The 18,491-nt window shown below is 36.9% G+C and overlaps 1 protein-coding gene across 2 annotated transcripts; it reads right to left on the reverse strand.

Moving 5' to 3' along the window:
- Nucleotides 1–4,031: 4,031 nt before the first annotated feature.
- Nucleotides 4,032–17,536, reverse strand: LOC131804772 (transcriptional regulator ATRX-like). Of its 2 annotated transcripts, XM_059127940.1 has the most exons (6): nt 17,229–17,536; nt 16,673–17,088; nt 15,254–15,379; nt 12,645–12,836; nt 12,248–12,571; nt 4,032–9,118 (listed from the first exon to the last, which is right to left on the reverse strand). In XM_059127940.1, the coding sequence occupies exons 1-6, from the start codon at nt 17,427–17,429 to the stop codon at nt 4,963–4,965; spliced, it is 5,415 nt and encodes a 1,804-aa protein (XP_058983923.1). In that variant the 5' UTR covers nt 17,430–17,536; the 3' UTR covers nt 4,032–4,962. The 2 variants fall into 2 exon arrangements, with proteins under 2 accessions (XP_058983923.1, XP_058983924.1); XM_059127941.1 differs by lacking the exon at nt 15,254–15,379.
- Nucleotides 17,537–18,491: the final 955 nt, after the last annotated feature.

Below are 18,491 nucleotides of genomic sequence, written 5' to 3' on the forward strand. Positions count from 1 at the left end.
CCAAATGAAACCGACATTGGTTTACAAAAACGACAATAAGCTAAACCGACATGGTTTCTGTGACAGCCCTGAATAACTTGGCTCATTATTTTTTAGCTTATTGGTAATCAATATACAGGATAAAAAACTCAACAAAGTCAAACGCCATAATTTTTATTTTTTTTTTTTAATTTTATTGAATGAAAGCAAAAAATGTCGGAAATACCATCAAATTTCGAACAAATCTAAACTTAGAATAAGTTTAGAATTGGGCACCTTTGGCACGAATTGTGGCCTTCAAAGGCCAATGAAACCGTCACATGTCATGTTGCTCTGCCGTATTTTGGCCCATTCCCGGCGAAGCGTTTGCTTGAGGTGGTCGACACTTTGGTATTTTTTTCCAAAATACTCCAGACACAATAGTCCAACGGATTGGTATCCGGAGATTTTGGTGGCCATTGTACGCTGGAAATGAAGCGAGGAACCTCATTTTTCAATCATTCTTGGGTGGCGTGTGCTGAGTCCTGTTGGAATGTCCAAGGTCTACGGCCAAAATGTTTGTGTGCTCAAGGCTTTGGTACACCCTCCAGAATACTTTCGCGATAATATTCGGCATTTATTCTGATACCACGACCGATTAACACGAACGGAGATCGCCCACACCATCACCATGGCCAGCGCTTGAGTTCTGATGGCCAACCGAAGGTGCACATTTTCAGCTGACCTCTTTGGCAAGTGAACACGATCATTTTGTTTGTTTACAAACTACTGGACAACGAATGTTTTCTAATCAAGGAAAACCAAATTCGACAGTTCACCTCTTTCGAAGCAACTCTTTAGCTCTTTTGAGTCTATTTTTTTCCGCTGCGGTGTATGTTCTTGAACTTTCTGGAATTTCAATGACTTAGCCCCGAGTTCATTTTTCAATATTTGCCGAATGGAATATTGCGATATGTTCAGCTTGCGATCCATTTTCTTCCGTCCACTTCCGCTTCCTTGACGTCGGGCTACGCTACCAGTATCACGGTAACGAGCGATGGTACGAGACACATTTAAATGCTGGAGTGCTCTAATGATGTGAGGCCCTTGTGGTTTTCCAGCCACTATCACGCCTTGAATTCCATCACGCATAATTTTTTTCTGGAAAATTCTCACCAAAATGCTTTTTTACGCTTGTAAACAATTTAATGAGCTGTCACTGGAATAATGTTAACAGCTGTCGAGCGAGTGGCTTAGAAATGACAACAGTCTGAAGTTGGTTGCAGTTTTTTCATCTTACCCTGTAATTATACTAAATGATACTAAATTTGATATTGATTGAAGAGATATGGCTGGAATACCGAAATTTGATTTGATGAATTCGAAGTCTCTGTTATTATCTGGAATTGAGATATGGAGTGGTTTCGGAAATCGATACCATGGGCGTACGAAAGGTGCATTGAGTGAAGGGATAAAGCTGAAATGCTGTAATTTGATATTAAGGTCACTGTTGGTGTCTTTAGTTTATAGAAGGAGCTGTCTTTGGAAATGCGTACAAGTGCAAAATGCCACAAAGTGTGTCGTTTTGTGTTGGGATTGAGATGGAATGGATGGTGACGAGGGTGGAGAGAAGTAGGTGGTTTTGGATATCCGACGTATAACTTCACAAAAAGTTTGGTAATAAATTTGGAATTGGGTCTTAGGATAGCGGTGGAGTTCTGATATTTGATATGGATGGTTTACATAGGAAAAAAATTAGACGTGAATGCATTGTGCAGTGGTTTGACTAACATTCTCCGCGGTAAACTTCAAATGAAGGATTTTGAAGACTTTTTGGTGTAAATGATAAACATTTTCCTATTATTCCTCCCGAAAAAGGTTTGACTAACATTCTCCTCGTAAAGCTTCAAATGAAAGATTTTGAAGACTTTTTGGTGTAAAAGATAAACATTTTCCTATTATTCTTCCCGAAAAAGGAAAAACTTGAATAATATATTAAATCTTAAAAGTCTAAAAACTTAGTAAAATATACGAAGTGTTGATAATAAATGTTTTATCAAACTGAACAAATTTGAGTACTAAAAAACCTAACGAAACAAATCAAAAATTTTAAGGTGGACTTTTCGAAGTAGCAGGTACTGCCTAGTAGAGTTGTTCCAATCTAGTTCGATCGAACGAACTAGTTCCTTATCTAGTTCCGGGGACTCCTATCGTTTTTATGAAAATTCTACGTATGAGTGATATGAAATACACTGGCGACCAAAACTAAAGCAACTAAAATTGCAAAGACAATAAATGTCATGAAACTTTTACAAAAATTAACAAATCGTAATTATTTTCCCGTTTTAAATGAGGTCTTTAATTCACATTTAAGAAACTAAAAATAAAAATACAAAAATAATTTTGAACAAAAAATAATATATGGAAAACTAAAATGACCCAATTTTTGCTTGGTCAAAACTAAAGCAACTTTTTGATTTTTATTTTAAAATAATTAAATTTTGGCTAGTAGTCGATAGCATCCATTATTTTTGATAGCAGCTGCACACCTACGAGGCATTGAATCTATAACACGCTCAATTTGATCCTTGGATATGCTTTCCCAGGCACCCCGAATTCTTTGGAAAATATTGTGCTTATTTGTTTCCGAATCTCGCTTGATCTTCCTATCTTCCTACCTCCAAAGGTTTTCTATGGAGTTTAGGTCAGATGATTGTGCCGGTCATGACAAAACATCGATTTTTGACTCCCGCAACCAATATTTGACAAGTTTTGATGCTAGTTTGGGATCATTGTCATGCTGAAAAACCCTCAAATGAGCCGAATATTTTACTCAGCGTAAGGGAAAAACGTGATGTCCAACACATTTTTGTAAAAAAAAAAACCGATCCATTTCATGGATAGGCCCAAGTCCATAGAAAGAAAAACAGAGCCACGCCATTTTGACCCTCCCTCATGCTTCACTGTAACTTTGCAACACTGCGGCTTGAGTCCTTCATTTTTTTTGGTAAAATTTGTCACGTCTGAGCCTTTAATATTAAACGTAGACTCATCCTAGAAATAATGCTTTTCCATTGAGCTTGATTCCACCTCATATTATCATTTCCGAAAGCCTTTTTGATTTTTTCAGATATAAATGGCTATTTTGATGTCTTACGGGCATGCAGATCTCGAGCTTATATTCAATGATTGCTCTCTCGCCAATCCAGTTGAACTCTTAAATGGTTGTTTTTTGTATTTCTCTCACAATTTGTGGATCAGTACGGGCAAAGGTTTTTCACGGCTTCATCCGTTATAGACTGTTACTACTGATCCAGTTTCAAAAAACCGACTTAGTATACAGATATAATTATGAAATCACAGAAATATTTATGAAATATTTCTCGGAAATCATTTTCTGTGATATGTTGTTTTCATAGTTACTGATAATTTGCTGTTTTATTCATGTACTGTATTTACTTCTATCCATTTTTAAATTTTTTTGGGCAGTACTTAAAAAACGAAAAGAAAAACACATGCTGTTGTAAAAAACTTCTCAAAAAGGATTTATGACAAGCAAAATTGTCGAAGGAATCAAAAAGCGATAAATATAACAGTAAAAACAACTGAAATTGCAGCGGTTATATGAATGTACAACAGAGTTGCTTTTGTTTTGTCCAAGCCAAAATCGAGTTAATTGAATTTACCATACATTATTTTTTATATAAAAATGAATTTTGGTTTTTTGTTTTAGGCTTTTAAAAAGTGTATAAAGTACCTAATTTAAAACAAGAAAAACTTTCTCATATTCTTAATTTCTTAAAAAGTTAAAGAGCATTCATTCTTCTTGTAATTTTAGTTGCTTTAGTTTTGGCCACCAGTGTATATGGAATCACTCATACGTTTAGGAACTGATGTACTAAACAATAAACTAGATTGACACAACTGTACTTGCTTGTGCATAATAAATGTAATTGTCATTATTTGTGACCTACTGATAATGCAGAGGGTTGTCATTACTGGCGCAGCTCTGACCGCATGTTCTTAATGTTAAGTATCCCAACTTCTATTCTTCAATAAAACTTCTCCAAAGATTTGTTGTTTAAAATTTAAGCCGTATCCTTATATATTTGTTAGATATTATTATCGTGTTCATACATATCTATATTTTCGTATTTATACTCTACACATGTAATATTATTTTACGAGCGTTTCAATTTCTATTAACAAATATTTTATGTTATTATTTCGATCGTTATTTTTATTTCTATGAACAATTATCAATCATCTTTGATAAAAAAAAAAACTGAATTAGTATCTTAGAGTGAAACAATAATAATAATTAAATTAAATATGATTTGCAATTCAATAATGAAGTTTAAACTTATCCTTAACTTAAGCCTAGGGGAGTGTGTGTGTGTGTGCTGTATGCAATCTGTATACATTTATGACAACAACTAAACATAAAGAACTTAAATCTATATGGTAAAGATGGGTGGGGAAAGGCGAAACGAAAAAAAACTACACACATGTTTTTGACTAATACAAAATTATACAATATAAAATCGGCTGTAACGGCGGGGGACTTAGAAATGAGATTTCTTTCATTGTACAATGAGTTTTCAATTTTAAATTTTATAAAACAAAACTTAATAAGGAAAGGAGGGGAAGGGGCATGTATTTCTTTTTTTTTTCGTATATATATAAATAACTTAACTTATCTATACATTAGGGTAAATGTAATTGTTTATTGTTGTATGAGTGAATGTGTATGTGAAATAGTTTGTTGAGAATAATTTACAAAAAAGCAAAATGATTGCGGATCACCCGCAAAATCTCTTATTGAATGTTTTGTATTGAAATATGTTATGTGCTTGGGTGGACTTGAATGTGGATGTCAATATTTATATTTACGGTATTTAAATTAATTTAATGTTGTAAAAGAAGTGAAAAAACAGATTGGATTGTTTATTTTTTTTTTTTGGGGACATAATCAACAGGTGTTTCCATAGCACATTTATTGCTTTACGTTACATCATCCATGTCCTGATGCTGCTGTTGATGTCTTCTTTGTTGCTGTTGGTCATCCTGTAATTGTTCTCTTTCAATATTGGCATTATTATTATTTTCAGCAATTTCATTGATATTATCAAAATTAAAGGCTGCTGTGTGATGTGTTGATGTTGATGATGATGCTGTTGACGAAGACGCAGCAAAGCCAGCACCACAACGACGATTAAGCATATCATTTGATTCGTTTAGAATATTTTCAGTCTCTTCATTATTTTGTTGGTGTGTTATATTTAGATTCTGTGACACAGGAGGCATTGTTGTTGTTGTTGCGACCGTTTCCATCGCGGACAACGAGCAGTTGGAGGAAGTTTGCAGGGTTGGCGGAGGTGTTTGTGATAGGGCATTACTTAAAAAACTATTACTACTTGAGGAGATGTCTTCCAGGTAGGGATGCAGTGCTAAGGCTGTGGGTCGCGTTGCTGTTGCTGCAAACTGTGAAGAGGATGATGAAAGTTGTTGTTCAAGATTTTGTTGATTTTGCTGTTCCTCTAAATTGGCCAGATTTGAATTATCTTCCAACTGCATTTCATCATCCATATCAGTTTCCCCATCAGCAGCATTTGTTTCATCGTACTCATCCTCTGCTGTGGGACTTCCCATTTGATTAAGAGCCATGGAGGAGGAGGATGATGAGGGGTTACATTGTTCTCCCGTTACATTTACAGGTATAGCTTCTAATTTGAGGTCATCACTTTGATGGACAATACCTGTTATAGTTCCATCCTCGAATTCACCCTGTGGCAGAAGAGGTTTTCTCACCGCACTTTCGTCATTGGCAAGATGTGATAAGATTTGATTTTCATTTTGATTAGGAATTGGTATTGCTGCCACCGGACTTTCACCTACCAAACCACCCATTTCACTGGCAATTCCATTAACTTCCGTATTGGGATTTTCACATGTAGGATAATTTAAATTGCTTGAATTTATCGCCATCGCTGTATCTTCCAATAACCTTGGAATGTACGGATTATTATTCGAGACACCTACCTCAATACTATTTGTGGGCACTTCCATGGGATTTTCGAGTTGGGGAATAAACTGAGATGTCGTAATATCACTGGATGTTTGATTTGAATATTGATTTGTTGTGTTTTCTTGTACATGTCTTTCGTGTGTTATTCGAACTTCTTGTGGTGGTGCATCCATGTTAACATTCTCGTTCAGTGTTCCCATCTGTACCATGGAATTATCTTCCATATTGTTGTCTGTTAAACTTTGGTTTGGCCTATGAATTTCAGTCATATTTTGATCCGTTTCCATATGACATTGTGGTTCCACCGCTAAACTATTCTGATGCAACGTTGCTGCTAGTCCACTTTCAATGGGGAGAATATTACCTAAATCTAAAGAACCGGAGGCAACTGAGGCGATTTTCAAAACAAGTGCTGTTTCTTGCGGTGGCTCTTCAAACTCAGTTATTTCTTGTTTAATATTTACCACTGGCCCCTCTAATATAACTCCGATACCTGTTGCCGCTTCAGCTACATTACTACAAATATTCGCAATAACAAAAGCAGATGGAGTTTTGTTATCATTGGCTTCACCTCCTTCTTTTTTATACTGATCGTCTTTGTTGCTCTCATCTTGAAGAGGAGATTCTTTTGGATCGCTTGATCGTTGACTATTCTCATCGGCATCCAGATCCTCATCATCTTCGTCAATGTTACTGGGCCTTTCATTATCTGTATTATTTTCATTATCACTCAGTTCTGTCTCTTCACCATCATCGGGTGTTGCGGTTTCGGCCAATTCTGGTGGATATTCCAATTCTCTGTATTCTCGTTCTTCTTCATCTTCTGCGTCCTCGTCAACGTCCTCCTCCTCGTCGTCTTCTTCATCAACCTCTTCTTCTTCCTCCTCCTCCTCATCGGCCTCTTCATCCGCTTCCTCTGCCTCACTTTCGTGCTCTTCGTGTTCTTCATCATCTTCCATTTCGGAAGATGCTTCACATTCTTTTTCTTCAGCGTCTTCATTATGATTTTCGGCTACGCTATGTTCCTTGATAACCTTACGCTTTTTAATACCATTCAAGGAATGATTACGAGGACGTAGAGGTTTCTTGGGTTTCAGTTGGACATCATTAATTTCCAAATCCTTTTCTTGTTTTATTGTAATGTTATCGAAATCTATTGTCGATATATAGGCTTGTTCCTCGGGCGTAAAATGCTGAGATGATGTATTGACTCCTTCTGGTACCTCTCTTGCTGGCGAAGAAACGGGCGAGGGAGTTGGAGACGGTGTTCTCTCTGGAGACATGGCGGCAGGTTCTTCATCGGCATAGCCACGATGTTGTGGTTCGGGTTTTATAAACATTGGTACAAAATCATTTTGTTCCATGGGCTCTGAGGCGGCTGTTGATGGCGGCAATGTAACACCACTCTGAACAGCTGCGATTTGCAAGGCAACTGGGGGATTACTCGGTTTGGCAGTTGACTTACAAGCTTTATTACGGCTTTTATTCGGGGTGGATGTTTTAGGTGATGTTATTTTCAGTGTCAACTTTGTCTTTGATAGTTTTTCACTGGGTGACATTATTTTTTGTTGTTGTTGTTTTAAGTGTAATTTCTTATGCAACTGATTGTCCGGTTCATTTTCTTCTTCCTCGTGGTGTTCATCGTCCGTGGCATCGGCATGATCTTGTTCCATGGTTGTTTCGTTTTCTACTTCTTCTTTTGTTTCATCGGTTTCCATTGCTATACCACCGGTAACATTGGCTATTTGCAATTTGGTGGCCGGTGGCGGCATCACTTCATTGCCACTAGGTGGCATGTGCGAAATACTCAACATTCTATCCAACTCCTCACGATTGGGTTTAACATCTTCCTGTTCGGACATATTGTGAGGTTGTTGATGTTGAGGAGTTGGCTGCTCCACATTGCCAGCACCACTGACATTGGCAGCATTAAACTCCACACCCTCCGAAATGCAGGAAATTTGCAACTGCATCATTGGTATTGATGTCATAATGGTAGCCTCTGGTTGGGGACGATGTGTCATGGAATTTATAGCGGAAGGAGCTTCATCGGTTTCCATGGAATCCACTGGCTCCGTTTTAATGTGAACCGTGGTTGAGGGAGTTTCTTTTACAGCAGCCACACCATCACTTTCTCCAACATGGTTTTGAGCTTTAAACGAATCACGTGAGTTTTGTTCTTCTGCATGGTCCTTTTGCGATTTTTGTTTATCTTTTTCCTTGTCTTTGTGTTTCTTTTTCTTTTTACGTTTTTCTGACTTCTTATCCACAGCTTCTTGTTCAATTATGGATGAATTTAGTTGACCATGTTCTTTGCGAATTTTCAATTTCAACCCAAAGCCACATGATGTCTTGCTAGCACCATTTTCACTAGATTCTGCTGTTGCGTGCGCTGTATCCTTACTATCATCGATTTCCTGTTTGATTTGGATTCTATTTCCTGCATCACCAGCAGCAGCAGCATTTTCATTTTCGTCATCGCTTTCTTCATTGTGATGAAAATCATTTTGAAAGCCATCATCGCCTATTGCCTCATCGTCACTGGCTTCAGCGGCACCTGGTGCCGTTTCAGAATCGACATGCACCTCTGGTTCATGTTTTATGCTGACCAAAACATCCAAGGTTGATTTGAGTAGTTCATCGACACGTTTTAGTTCTTTTTTGGAAACACCCTTTTTACCCGATTTTTTACTGCCACTGGTGGTTGGAATATCTTCAATATTGGGTATGGGTAGACAATGATTTGCCGCCATTAAAAGTGGCGAAGACAGTCTTGTCAGTTGTACCACAGGTGACATTTCCAATGGCAAACCCGAAATACGAGCCATCTCCTCGGCAGCCGCTTCAACATCATTCTCGTTTTTGATGCGCACCTCATCTTCCTGCGCCTCAACGGCCGGAGCAATATGTTTCGAATAGTTGAGATAGGCCTTGGCACAGAGCGCGGAATGTTTAACATATTCGATTTCGGAGCGCTGCAAACGATTGCATCCAGCACAACGTCTTGTTCTAACAGCACATGGATGGGTATTGTATAGGAAATTTGTGGTAAATGTTATGTGACACTGTGGACATTCTCTGTCCAAGACCATATATGCTGGCGGTGTTTCGAAGCCATGTTCATGTAGATGTCTGCAAAGGGAAAGATAATTAGAATTAAATTAAAAAAAAAATAATAAAGTTTAAAAAATTTAAGCACAAACGGTCTAGTCCAGGGGAAATAGGGGCCTGGGATAACTGATATGAAAATTATTTTTTTGTACTAATTTTCCATAGAAAATATTAATAGGGATTAAAAAAGAAAATTCACATTTAATCTTCTTTTCATTCTTATTGGTTACGGTCCTATTAGGCCGGCCGATCTTTAAATACCCTCACTCCACCATTTGGAACGATTTGAGCAATTTTCAAAAAAATAAAATCCTTTAAAAATTATTTTAAAATCTTAACCAGTAAAGAAAGTCTTAAAGTCAGGCGGGGCCGACTTTATGATACCCTACACCACTTTGCTAATTTAGTAGAGTTCCACATAACAATTAAAAGTGTTTATGGGAGAGTTCAATCATACACTCCATGATTATAATTTAAAGTTCAAAGGACTAAAGATGTTGAAGCATTTGTATCTTTTAAATTCGGACTTGTATTGCCCATTTGGTGCAAAATTAATTTGAAATCAGATAAAGATATATATGGGAGCTATATCCAAATCTAAACCGATCTCGATTAAATTTACCAAAGATATTTCTGAGCTGTATTTGATATATTTCCATGAATATCGTTGTTACGGAGTGTATATTACGGCTGTGGGTAACAAATACAACAAATCGGATGAACAATATATATGGGAGCTATAGCTATATCTGAACCGATCTTCACCAAATTTGACATACTAGCTTCTAGACTCAATTCGGTCGTAAGTGCCAAATTCCATCCCATTTGGACAAATATTAAAAGTTTGGTGCACAATAAAAAGTAAATCGGACGAAGTTATATATGGGAGCTATATCCAAATCTGAACCGATCTCGATAAAATTTAGCAAATGTATTTCTGAGCTGTATTTGCTATATTTCCCCAAATATTGTTGTTACAGAGTGCATATTACGGCTGCGGAGGACAAAAAAGTAACAAATCGGATGAACTATATATATGGGAGGAATAGCTATATCTGAACCGATTTCGATCAATTTTGGCATACATATTTTCAGACCTAATTTGGTTGTATGTGCAAAATTCCATACTAATCGGGCTGATATTACACGTTTGGTGCGCAATAAAAGGCAAATCGGATGAAGATATATATGGGAGCTATATCTAAATTTTGACCAATTATCTCCAATTTCAATAGGGTTCGACCTTGGGCCAAACAAATGATTTGTGCAAAATTTCATCTGGATAGGGCAATAAATGCGAACTGTACTTTGTTTACAAAAATACATGGACAGACGGACGGACAGACAGACGGACGGACATGCATAAATCGACTCAGAATGTGATTCTATGCAGATCATCAAAAGGAACTATGGGTCTATCTCGTTTCCTTTTGCCTGTCACAAACAAATGTACAAAGAAATAATACCCTAACCACCTTATGGTGTAGGGTATAAAAAGGCCGAATGTAGCCGTTATATTAGGGTCTATACGACAACGTGGACCTGCATAGGCAACTTTTGTCATAAACCATTACAATATTCAAATTCGAAACTTGAATAAAAAAATTCGGTGAATAATGTCGCCAAAATCATCAAAATAATGAATATCGGGAGATACCATTATATATGGGAGATATACGAAGACGTAGACCTGCACAGACAATTTTCTGTCTTAGGCTGTAGTATTCATTCAAACACCGAATTTGAAACAATTCCGGTAAACAATGTCGCTAAAATCATCAAAATACAGAATATTGGGGGGTACGTTGTATGGAGGCTATATGAAGACGTGGACTTGCACAGACAATTTTCTGCCATATGCTGTAGCATCCGTTACGAACTTCAAATACCAAATTTAAAACAATTCCGGTGAATAGTGTCGCTAAAATCATAAAAATACCGAATATCGGGAGGTACCGTTATATGGGGCTATACGAAGACGTGGACCTGCACAGACAATTTTCTGTCATAGACTGTAGTTGTATGGAGGCTATATGAAGACGTGGACTTGCACAGACAATTTTCTGCCATATGTTGTAGCATCCGTTACGAACTTCAAATACCAAATTTGAAACATTCCCCGTGGAAAATGTCGCTTAAATCGCAAAAATACCGAAAAAGGGGAGGTACCATAATATGGAGGCTATACCAAAACGTGGACCTATATCACCCATTTTCAATACCAAAAGTCCTGCAGACATAATACACATTTGAGTCAAATTTTATCAACCTACTTCATTTCGTTCGGAAGCTAGACTGATTTCCACAGACGGACAAACCGATAGACGGACGGACATGGCTAAATCGACATAGAATTTTATGCTGATTAAGAATATATATATATATATACTTTGTGGGGTCTAAAATGTACATTTCGAAGTGTTACAAACGCAATGACAAATTTAATATACCCCCCATACTATGTATGGTGGAGGGTATAAAAAAAGTATTTCCAAAGCGCCATCTATACATCACATACATACACCTCACCATTTATATAAAGTACTATACAGATCTGCATACATTACAATATAAATTATCATAGAATAGACAACACAATGTTGAGGGGCTCAAACTCAAAAATTCTAAATCATTCGAAGACATTTTCGAAAAAATTTACTATTTCATTGGTTTTGATAAAAATCAATAGTTCCCTTTTATACTCCGTTGCCTTCACATTACTTATTTAAGACAATCGGAAAATGAAAACCAAAATAAGGTAGTCATTAGAAGTCGAGTTAAATTGAGTGTCTCTTAACTCATGACATTCTTTCGGCTTTACGTTTACCATACAATATTCAAGAAAATTGAAAGAAATAAATACCAACGTATTGTCTGTTCCAGAACTGCAAGTATGTACAAGTTTTTACTGCGATAACCGATTTTCCCTCTATGATATCGGAGAAAATTGCAAAACTAGTAAATTCTTTCAGGTTCTGGAATAGGCCAATACACTTCTTAAAGGAAAAAGTTTTGAAAAATATTAATTTTAGGTACAAATTGCCCTCGAAAATTTGGCAATCAGTCTCTTGAATGACCTCATATTCAGCACGCTAAATCCCGAAGCCCCGTCTGTCATTTTACACATTTATATTTGTTAAAAACACCTACCTTGCATAGGCATATGTACTGACAATCGATTCACCACACAGACCACAAACATATGGAGTTTTCGAAAGTTTATGCCAAAGCTGGTGATTTTTAATATCGAAACTTTTGGAAATTGTTTCGTTACAGGCGGTACAAACATAACGTTCCACCTTGGGTATATGATGTAATCGTACATGAGCTTCCAGTTTGCCTTTTGTGCCAAAACGTTCCGAACATATGGAGCAACCGTGTTTAAGTTTTGCTGTAGGATTTGCAATAGCTGTGTTACTAGAGTTCGCCGTAGATGTTTGTGCCGTCATTGGTTCTTCCTTGACTTCTTCTTTGCTATAAAACAAAACAAAAAAACAAATTAGATTTGAGTATTAATGTGAAAAATAATTTCTAATTCAAACCTTACATTTCATCTTTTACGGCGGTCACATCTTCTTCTTTAGCCTCTTTGGCTTTATGTTTTCCCTTCTTTGTGCATATTACTTCTTTGTTGTCTTTTTTGAGTGCAAAAGCACTTTCTTTGATGTTATCCTTGTGTTCTTTTTTTGAATACTTTTCTTTGTGATCTTTCTTTGATGTTGTTGTTGCCTTTTCGTTGCTATACATGAAAATAAATATACATTAGGAAACATTATACGCTGTTGTGAAATAAACACAATTAAATCCTTATTTGTTAATACTGAAATGTTAATACCCCGATTCATTTATTTGAAAATATCAAACAATGCCCAAGGTGGACAAATTATATTGGCATGATATACAGCCCAATCATTAATATCCACGTGGAATTGTATTCTTCCGGAAAGTACAGTTTTTAGAACATTCGTGATACGTACTTTTTCTAACTCGGATTAGTTTCCGAAAAGAGTACAGGGTGATATTAAAAAACTGCAACCAACTTCAGGCTGCTGTCATTTCTAAGCCACTCGAACGGCAGCTGTTAAAATAATTCCAAGGACAGCTTATTATATTGTTTACAAGCGTACAAAAGCATTTTGGTGAAAATTTTCCAGAAAAAAAGTTTTTCGTTATGGAATTGAAGCATAATAGTGTGATTTCTTTATATTTGGCTGGAAAACCACAAGTGGCTATCGTTAGAGCACTCCAGCATTTAAATGTGAATAAATCTTTTGTGTCTCGTACCATCGCCCGTTACCGTGATACTGGTAGCGTAGCCCGACGTCAAGGGAGCGGAAGTGGACGGAAGAAAACAGCAACATCAGCAGAAATGGTTGCAAAAGTAAAGAAGCGACTTGATCGAAACCCCCCGAGCTGAACATATCGCAATATTCCATTCGGCAAATATTGAAAAATGAGCTTGGGGAAGAGCCATTGAAATTCCAAAAAGTACAAGATCTTACAACGCAACAGAAAGAAAATGGACTCAAAAGAGCTAAAGAGTTGTTTCGCTTGGCCGAAAGTGGTGAACTGCCGAATTTGGTTTTCTTCGATGAGAAAACATTGGTTGTCCAGCAGTTTGTAAACAAACAAAATGATCGTGTTTACTTGCCAAAGAGTTCAGCTGAAAATGTGACCCTTCGGTTGACCACCAGAACTCAAGCGCCGGCCATGTTGATGGTGTGGGCCATAACGCCATAACAGCCGATGGTCTCTCACATTAATCGATTATGCCGAATATCATCGCGAAAATATTTTGGAGGGTGTATTTAAGCCTTGAGCACGCAAACATTTTGGCCGCCGACCTTGGACATTCCAACAGGACTTAGAACCATTGCACTCAGCACGCGCCACCCAAGAATGGTTACAGAGAGAACCTCTAGATCAAGAAGCCTATCAGGCAGGTCTGAGTGGCATTCACACCGATGCAGTCGCGGATGCTATTAGCAGTTATAAAGTGAATGCCGTCCTCGGAGTCCACCCCCCATCCATTGCAGCTAAAGAACGTCAGCTGCCTAGACAAACCAGGGTAGTTTTGGCGCAATTACGTTCAGGATGGTGTAGTCGTCTCTATTCGTATTTGGCACGAATTGATGAAGATGTGCGTGACGCCTGCCCGGCGTGCGATACAGGCCCGCACAATACACTACACCTTTTTAATTGCTCAGCCAAACCTACCCAACTCACTCCAGAAGATCTCTGGCTACAGCCCGTTAAAGTAGCCGAATTTCTAAAAAAAACCTGGAGCTGGAACCAGATTAGCAGAACGCAAACACATACATGTGCTACTGCTACAACAACAACAACAAGAATGGTTACAAAATTAGGTTCCTCGCTTCATTTCCAGTGCACAATGACCACCAAAATCTCCGGATACCAATCCGTTGGATTATTGTGTCTGGAGTATTTTGGAAAGCAAGGTTGGTATCAAAGTGCCAAACACCTCAAACAAGAATGGGCCAAAATACCGCAGAGCAACATTCGGGCAGCGTGTGACGGCTTCATTGGCCGTTTGAAGGCCATAATTCGTGTCAAAGGTGAGCAATTCGAACCTAAACTTATTCTAAAATTTGATGCTATTTCCGACATTTTCTGCGTTTATTCAATAACATTAAAAAGATGTAAAAATGATCCCGTTTGACTTTGTTGAAGTTTTTTTTTGTATATGCGAGCTAGGCAGTAAACCGGTTCCCCCCTGTTCCATGTCTTAACCAAGCTAAGTTAAATTCTTATTGCTTCCCAATTTCACTCTAAACGTCCAGTAATAGTAATGTCTACCCACTTGACTCAGTATTTACTTTGAACACAGTCATTATTCCATTCTTTTATATGTTGCTATGGAATTTTCTTCCGGAAAGCACTGACAAATAAATGGTCGTATAATTCTTAAGGTTTTGAGCAAAATGTGCAACTTAATTGAATACAATTCAGGCTTTTAGATTCTCATTTGTTGTTATATTCCTATTGTAATGTTCCACGCCACTAAACTAATGTCTTTCATTATTCTTTTAATTTTCCCCCCCAACAAGTGTCACTTTAATGTATGAATCAAATTATAATTTCTCAATGACAATCTATAAAAAAATAATTAAAGTCATTATAAACGAAAATAGGTACCTTTCCTCCTTGACAGCTGTATTGGTTGCTTCTTCTTTAACAGCATCCTTGGCTATCTTAGCTTCCTTTGCCTCTTTAGCTTCTTTTTCCTTCATAAGCTTCATATTTCTGGTAATGACTTCGCGGCTATATATTATAGATGAAATATTATATAGTTGGAAAATAGTTTTAAAGAGGTATGGTAAGCAAAGAATTTAATAAAAAAATAAAATCTAGTTTTAGAATTAAATGTCCTCTATATTTTTTAATGCTTAGTTTGACAGAGATATTTCTAAGCTGAATATAATATATTTTACTGAATATCGTCAATTGCACAATAAAATTGCATTTCTTTCAGAATGTAATACTTTGTCAACTTTTTTGAAGCAGTCCACTTGGAGTCATGAAATATTCTATGTACTTTTAAAAATCATGACTACTTTAACCCCAAATTATCTACTTATTGGAACATTTTGCGATGAAGAAGTTAAAATGACAAATATGAACATATTTCATTCAAATATGGGGCTGAATGTAATATTTCTTACCAAATATCACTGTTATCGGTTGCATATTACTGTCTTTGGAGATACTTTAATTGAAATCAGATAAAACTATGCGGAACGGAGATATAAACCAGCAATTTACTTATGTAACAATATTTACATAACGTGGTTGATTGGTATGCAATAGGAGGCATGTACCTTAAGGAGCCTAACCTAAAACTTTTCCAACTTCCACCAAGAGCAATAGACCTCGTTCCTGTACAAAACAAGTCAATATCTACAAAGCTAACATAGATATTAGTGGAGGAAATCTCAATTTCATAATTTGCAACACTAATATCTTCGGAACAACAAGAGATATCAACACCTAAAGCACCTTTTTGGAAAGGCCAGATTGGTTACATGTAGTATGCAATTTCTAATACCCCATAATGGACCCATTTTCGACTTTTTATGTGTTTTTCAAAATGTTTCGGTACAAAAATACCAATTTTTTGTATTACTCCGGAACCGATTGAAACCGACCCATCACATACCACGTTTTAGAAAGGTATTTCCATAAGCTTTCAAATGATACCCATTTTGTACATTTCAGTTGTGTACAACCGGATAAAACCCGGATTTTGTATCCGAACTTCCGGGTCGTATAACCGGGTAACCGGATATTTATTTATTTATTTATTTGTATTCACTTCCCCACAAAAAAAAAATACCTTGTCATAATCAGGTTAAAAAGATCTAATCGTGGTAAAAATTTCAGGTCAATCCGAGCATAGACCCTAAACTCAACTTAAGCCTTAAATATACCGTAAAGGCCTCTTTTATACAACGAGACTAGACATGTACCCTATTAGCACAAACATTTACTCCATGATTTGGAACAATCAAATAATCTCCCTCCTGAACTTTACTTAAAATCACATCAGATTCTCACCATTCATCCTTAACTACGGCCTCCTTTTCTTCTTCTTTTGCTTCTTTCCATTCCTTGGCTTTTAGCTTAGCCTTTTTGGTAGCTGCCTCCTTGAGTGGCGTTGCTGCCAGTCGAAGCTTCTTGTTACTGACTACCGGCGGTGCTACAACTACCGCCGGTGCTGTTTCAATTTCAGCTTTCCTCTTACGATTTAATAGCTTATTGGAAGCTGGTGGTGGCACCACCGGTATCTCCTCCTTAACTTCAAGTTTCGGTTTTGGTTCGACAACTGGCTTCTTGACAACATTCTTAAGACCCAATAATTTTCTTGTCTGTTCATAAGTGGCATAACACATTTCACGGAACTCATAGAAATCGTTCACTTTGTCGACACACAATGTACACATGGTCTGCGGCATACGATCGTCCTTTGTTATCTGAAATCGCAAAATCGTATGGTTGGTGAATGCAGGAAACACAACAATACAACACCAAAATACACTCCCCACACCTCTATATGCACTGCACTGTACAACAAAAACATCGCACACTCGCATATATTCTCCCCCCTACCTACCAGTAATCCAATAAGTACATTGATTTTCTGGGACATCTCCGGCTCGGCATCGACATCAACTCCTTCATCGTCTTTAGCATTTTCAGGCTTATCATCTGACAATATGGGCACCATATCTGGATAATCCATTCCGCACAAACGACAAATTTTATATAAATTTGCCTTTAGCTTCCTATCAATTTTAATGGCAAAACGTTCCATTGTGATTCCGTCTCCGTGTATACCCGTATACTTGGAAAATTTTGTCCAACAAATTAATGAGTTTATAATTAATGCAATCTCATTGATATTGCATTGTGGCTCATAATTGTTTCATTATTTATTTAAATTAATGTTTCTTTTTCATATTTGGTAAGGAGTAGTATTTTGTAAATTTTTTTCCACAAATACACAAGCAACCCTAAATTTTTCATTGACAGTTTAAATGTAAATTGAGTACCCGCATTGCCAACCTCATTGAATGGTTTATTGTGCGCATAACCATATTGTATAATTTTGAATAATCTATTTTCCAGTAAGCAGCACTATGACTTTTGAAGCGAGTAGGAATTACCAATGTGTGTGTAAATGTAGTTCACACGAATATAAACATGACAAAATCGAAAAGGTAGCTTAATTTCGACAGCTTTTTCGTTTCAAATAGGCTTAAAGTACGTTTACTGTATTAAAGATTTACACACTGGAGGATATAAATATCGCTCAGCGGATTTTTTTATTAATAAACACATACCTAACCAAAGAAGAATACATGGTACAATTAAGATGATACCCTCATGTCCAACAAACATATCCCCTGGGGCTGAATTCTTGTTCTATGAAAAATATTTCTTTTATAAATTTTTTCATCTAACATTTCTTTCCTTTATAAAAGTTTTCATTTCACATTTTCATAGATCAAGAATTGAGGTTCTGGTCTGAATTGTTTGTATCTTAAGGTGCAAGTACATAAGAAGCTTGAAGTCATGGTTAGGCATATTTTGTGACATTTCATAAAGGGATTACAGAGCCGCACTAAAATCCTGCCGTCGTTGTCCATTACAACTTGACATTAATATGCCTAGCCTTGACTTCAAGCTTTTTATGTACTTGCGCCTTTACATCCTCAAATTATATTGCAGAGACTTCTGGTTTCCATTGCTGATTTGTGTGTATATATGGAATGGAATATATGAATACACCTTGATTTCATTGTACCTTGATTGAAACCCTTGGTACCACAGAAATGCAGAAATAAAACTACGGAAATACCGCTATGAGCATGGC

Source organism: Musca domestica, unplaced genomic scaffold (genome assembly GCF_030504385.1).
Source record: "Musca domestica strain aabys unplaced genomic scaffold, Musca_domestica.polishedcontigs.V.1.1 49, whole genome shotgun sequence".
In the NCBI taxonomy this organism is placed as follows: domain Eukaryota; kingdom Metazoa; phylum Arthropoda; class Insecta; order Diptera; family Muscidae; genus Musca; species Musca domestica.

Bases quoted from the DNA above. Each gene is read 5' to 3' on its own strand.
- LOC131804772 (XM_059127940.1), bottom strand. From the start codon at position 17,429: ATGGAACGTTTTGCCATTAAAATTGATAGGAAGCTAAAGGCAAATTTA. The intron at 12,837-15,253 runs GTACCTATTTTC...TTTCATGTATAG, and splicing joins ACAGCTGTCAAGGAGGAAAG to CAACGAAAAGGCAACAACAA. The intron at 9,119-12,247 runs GTAGGTGTTTTT...TTCCCTTTGCAG, and splicing joins AGTACATATGCCTATGCAAG to ACATCTACATGAACATGGCT.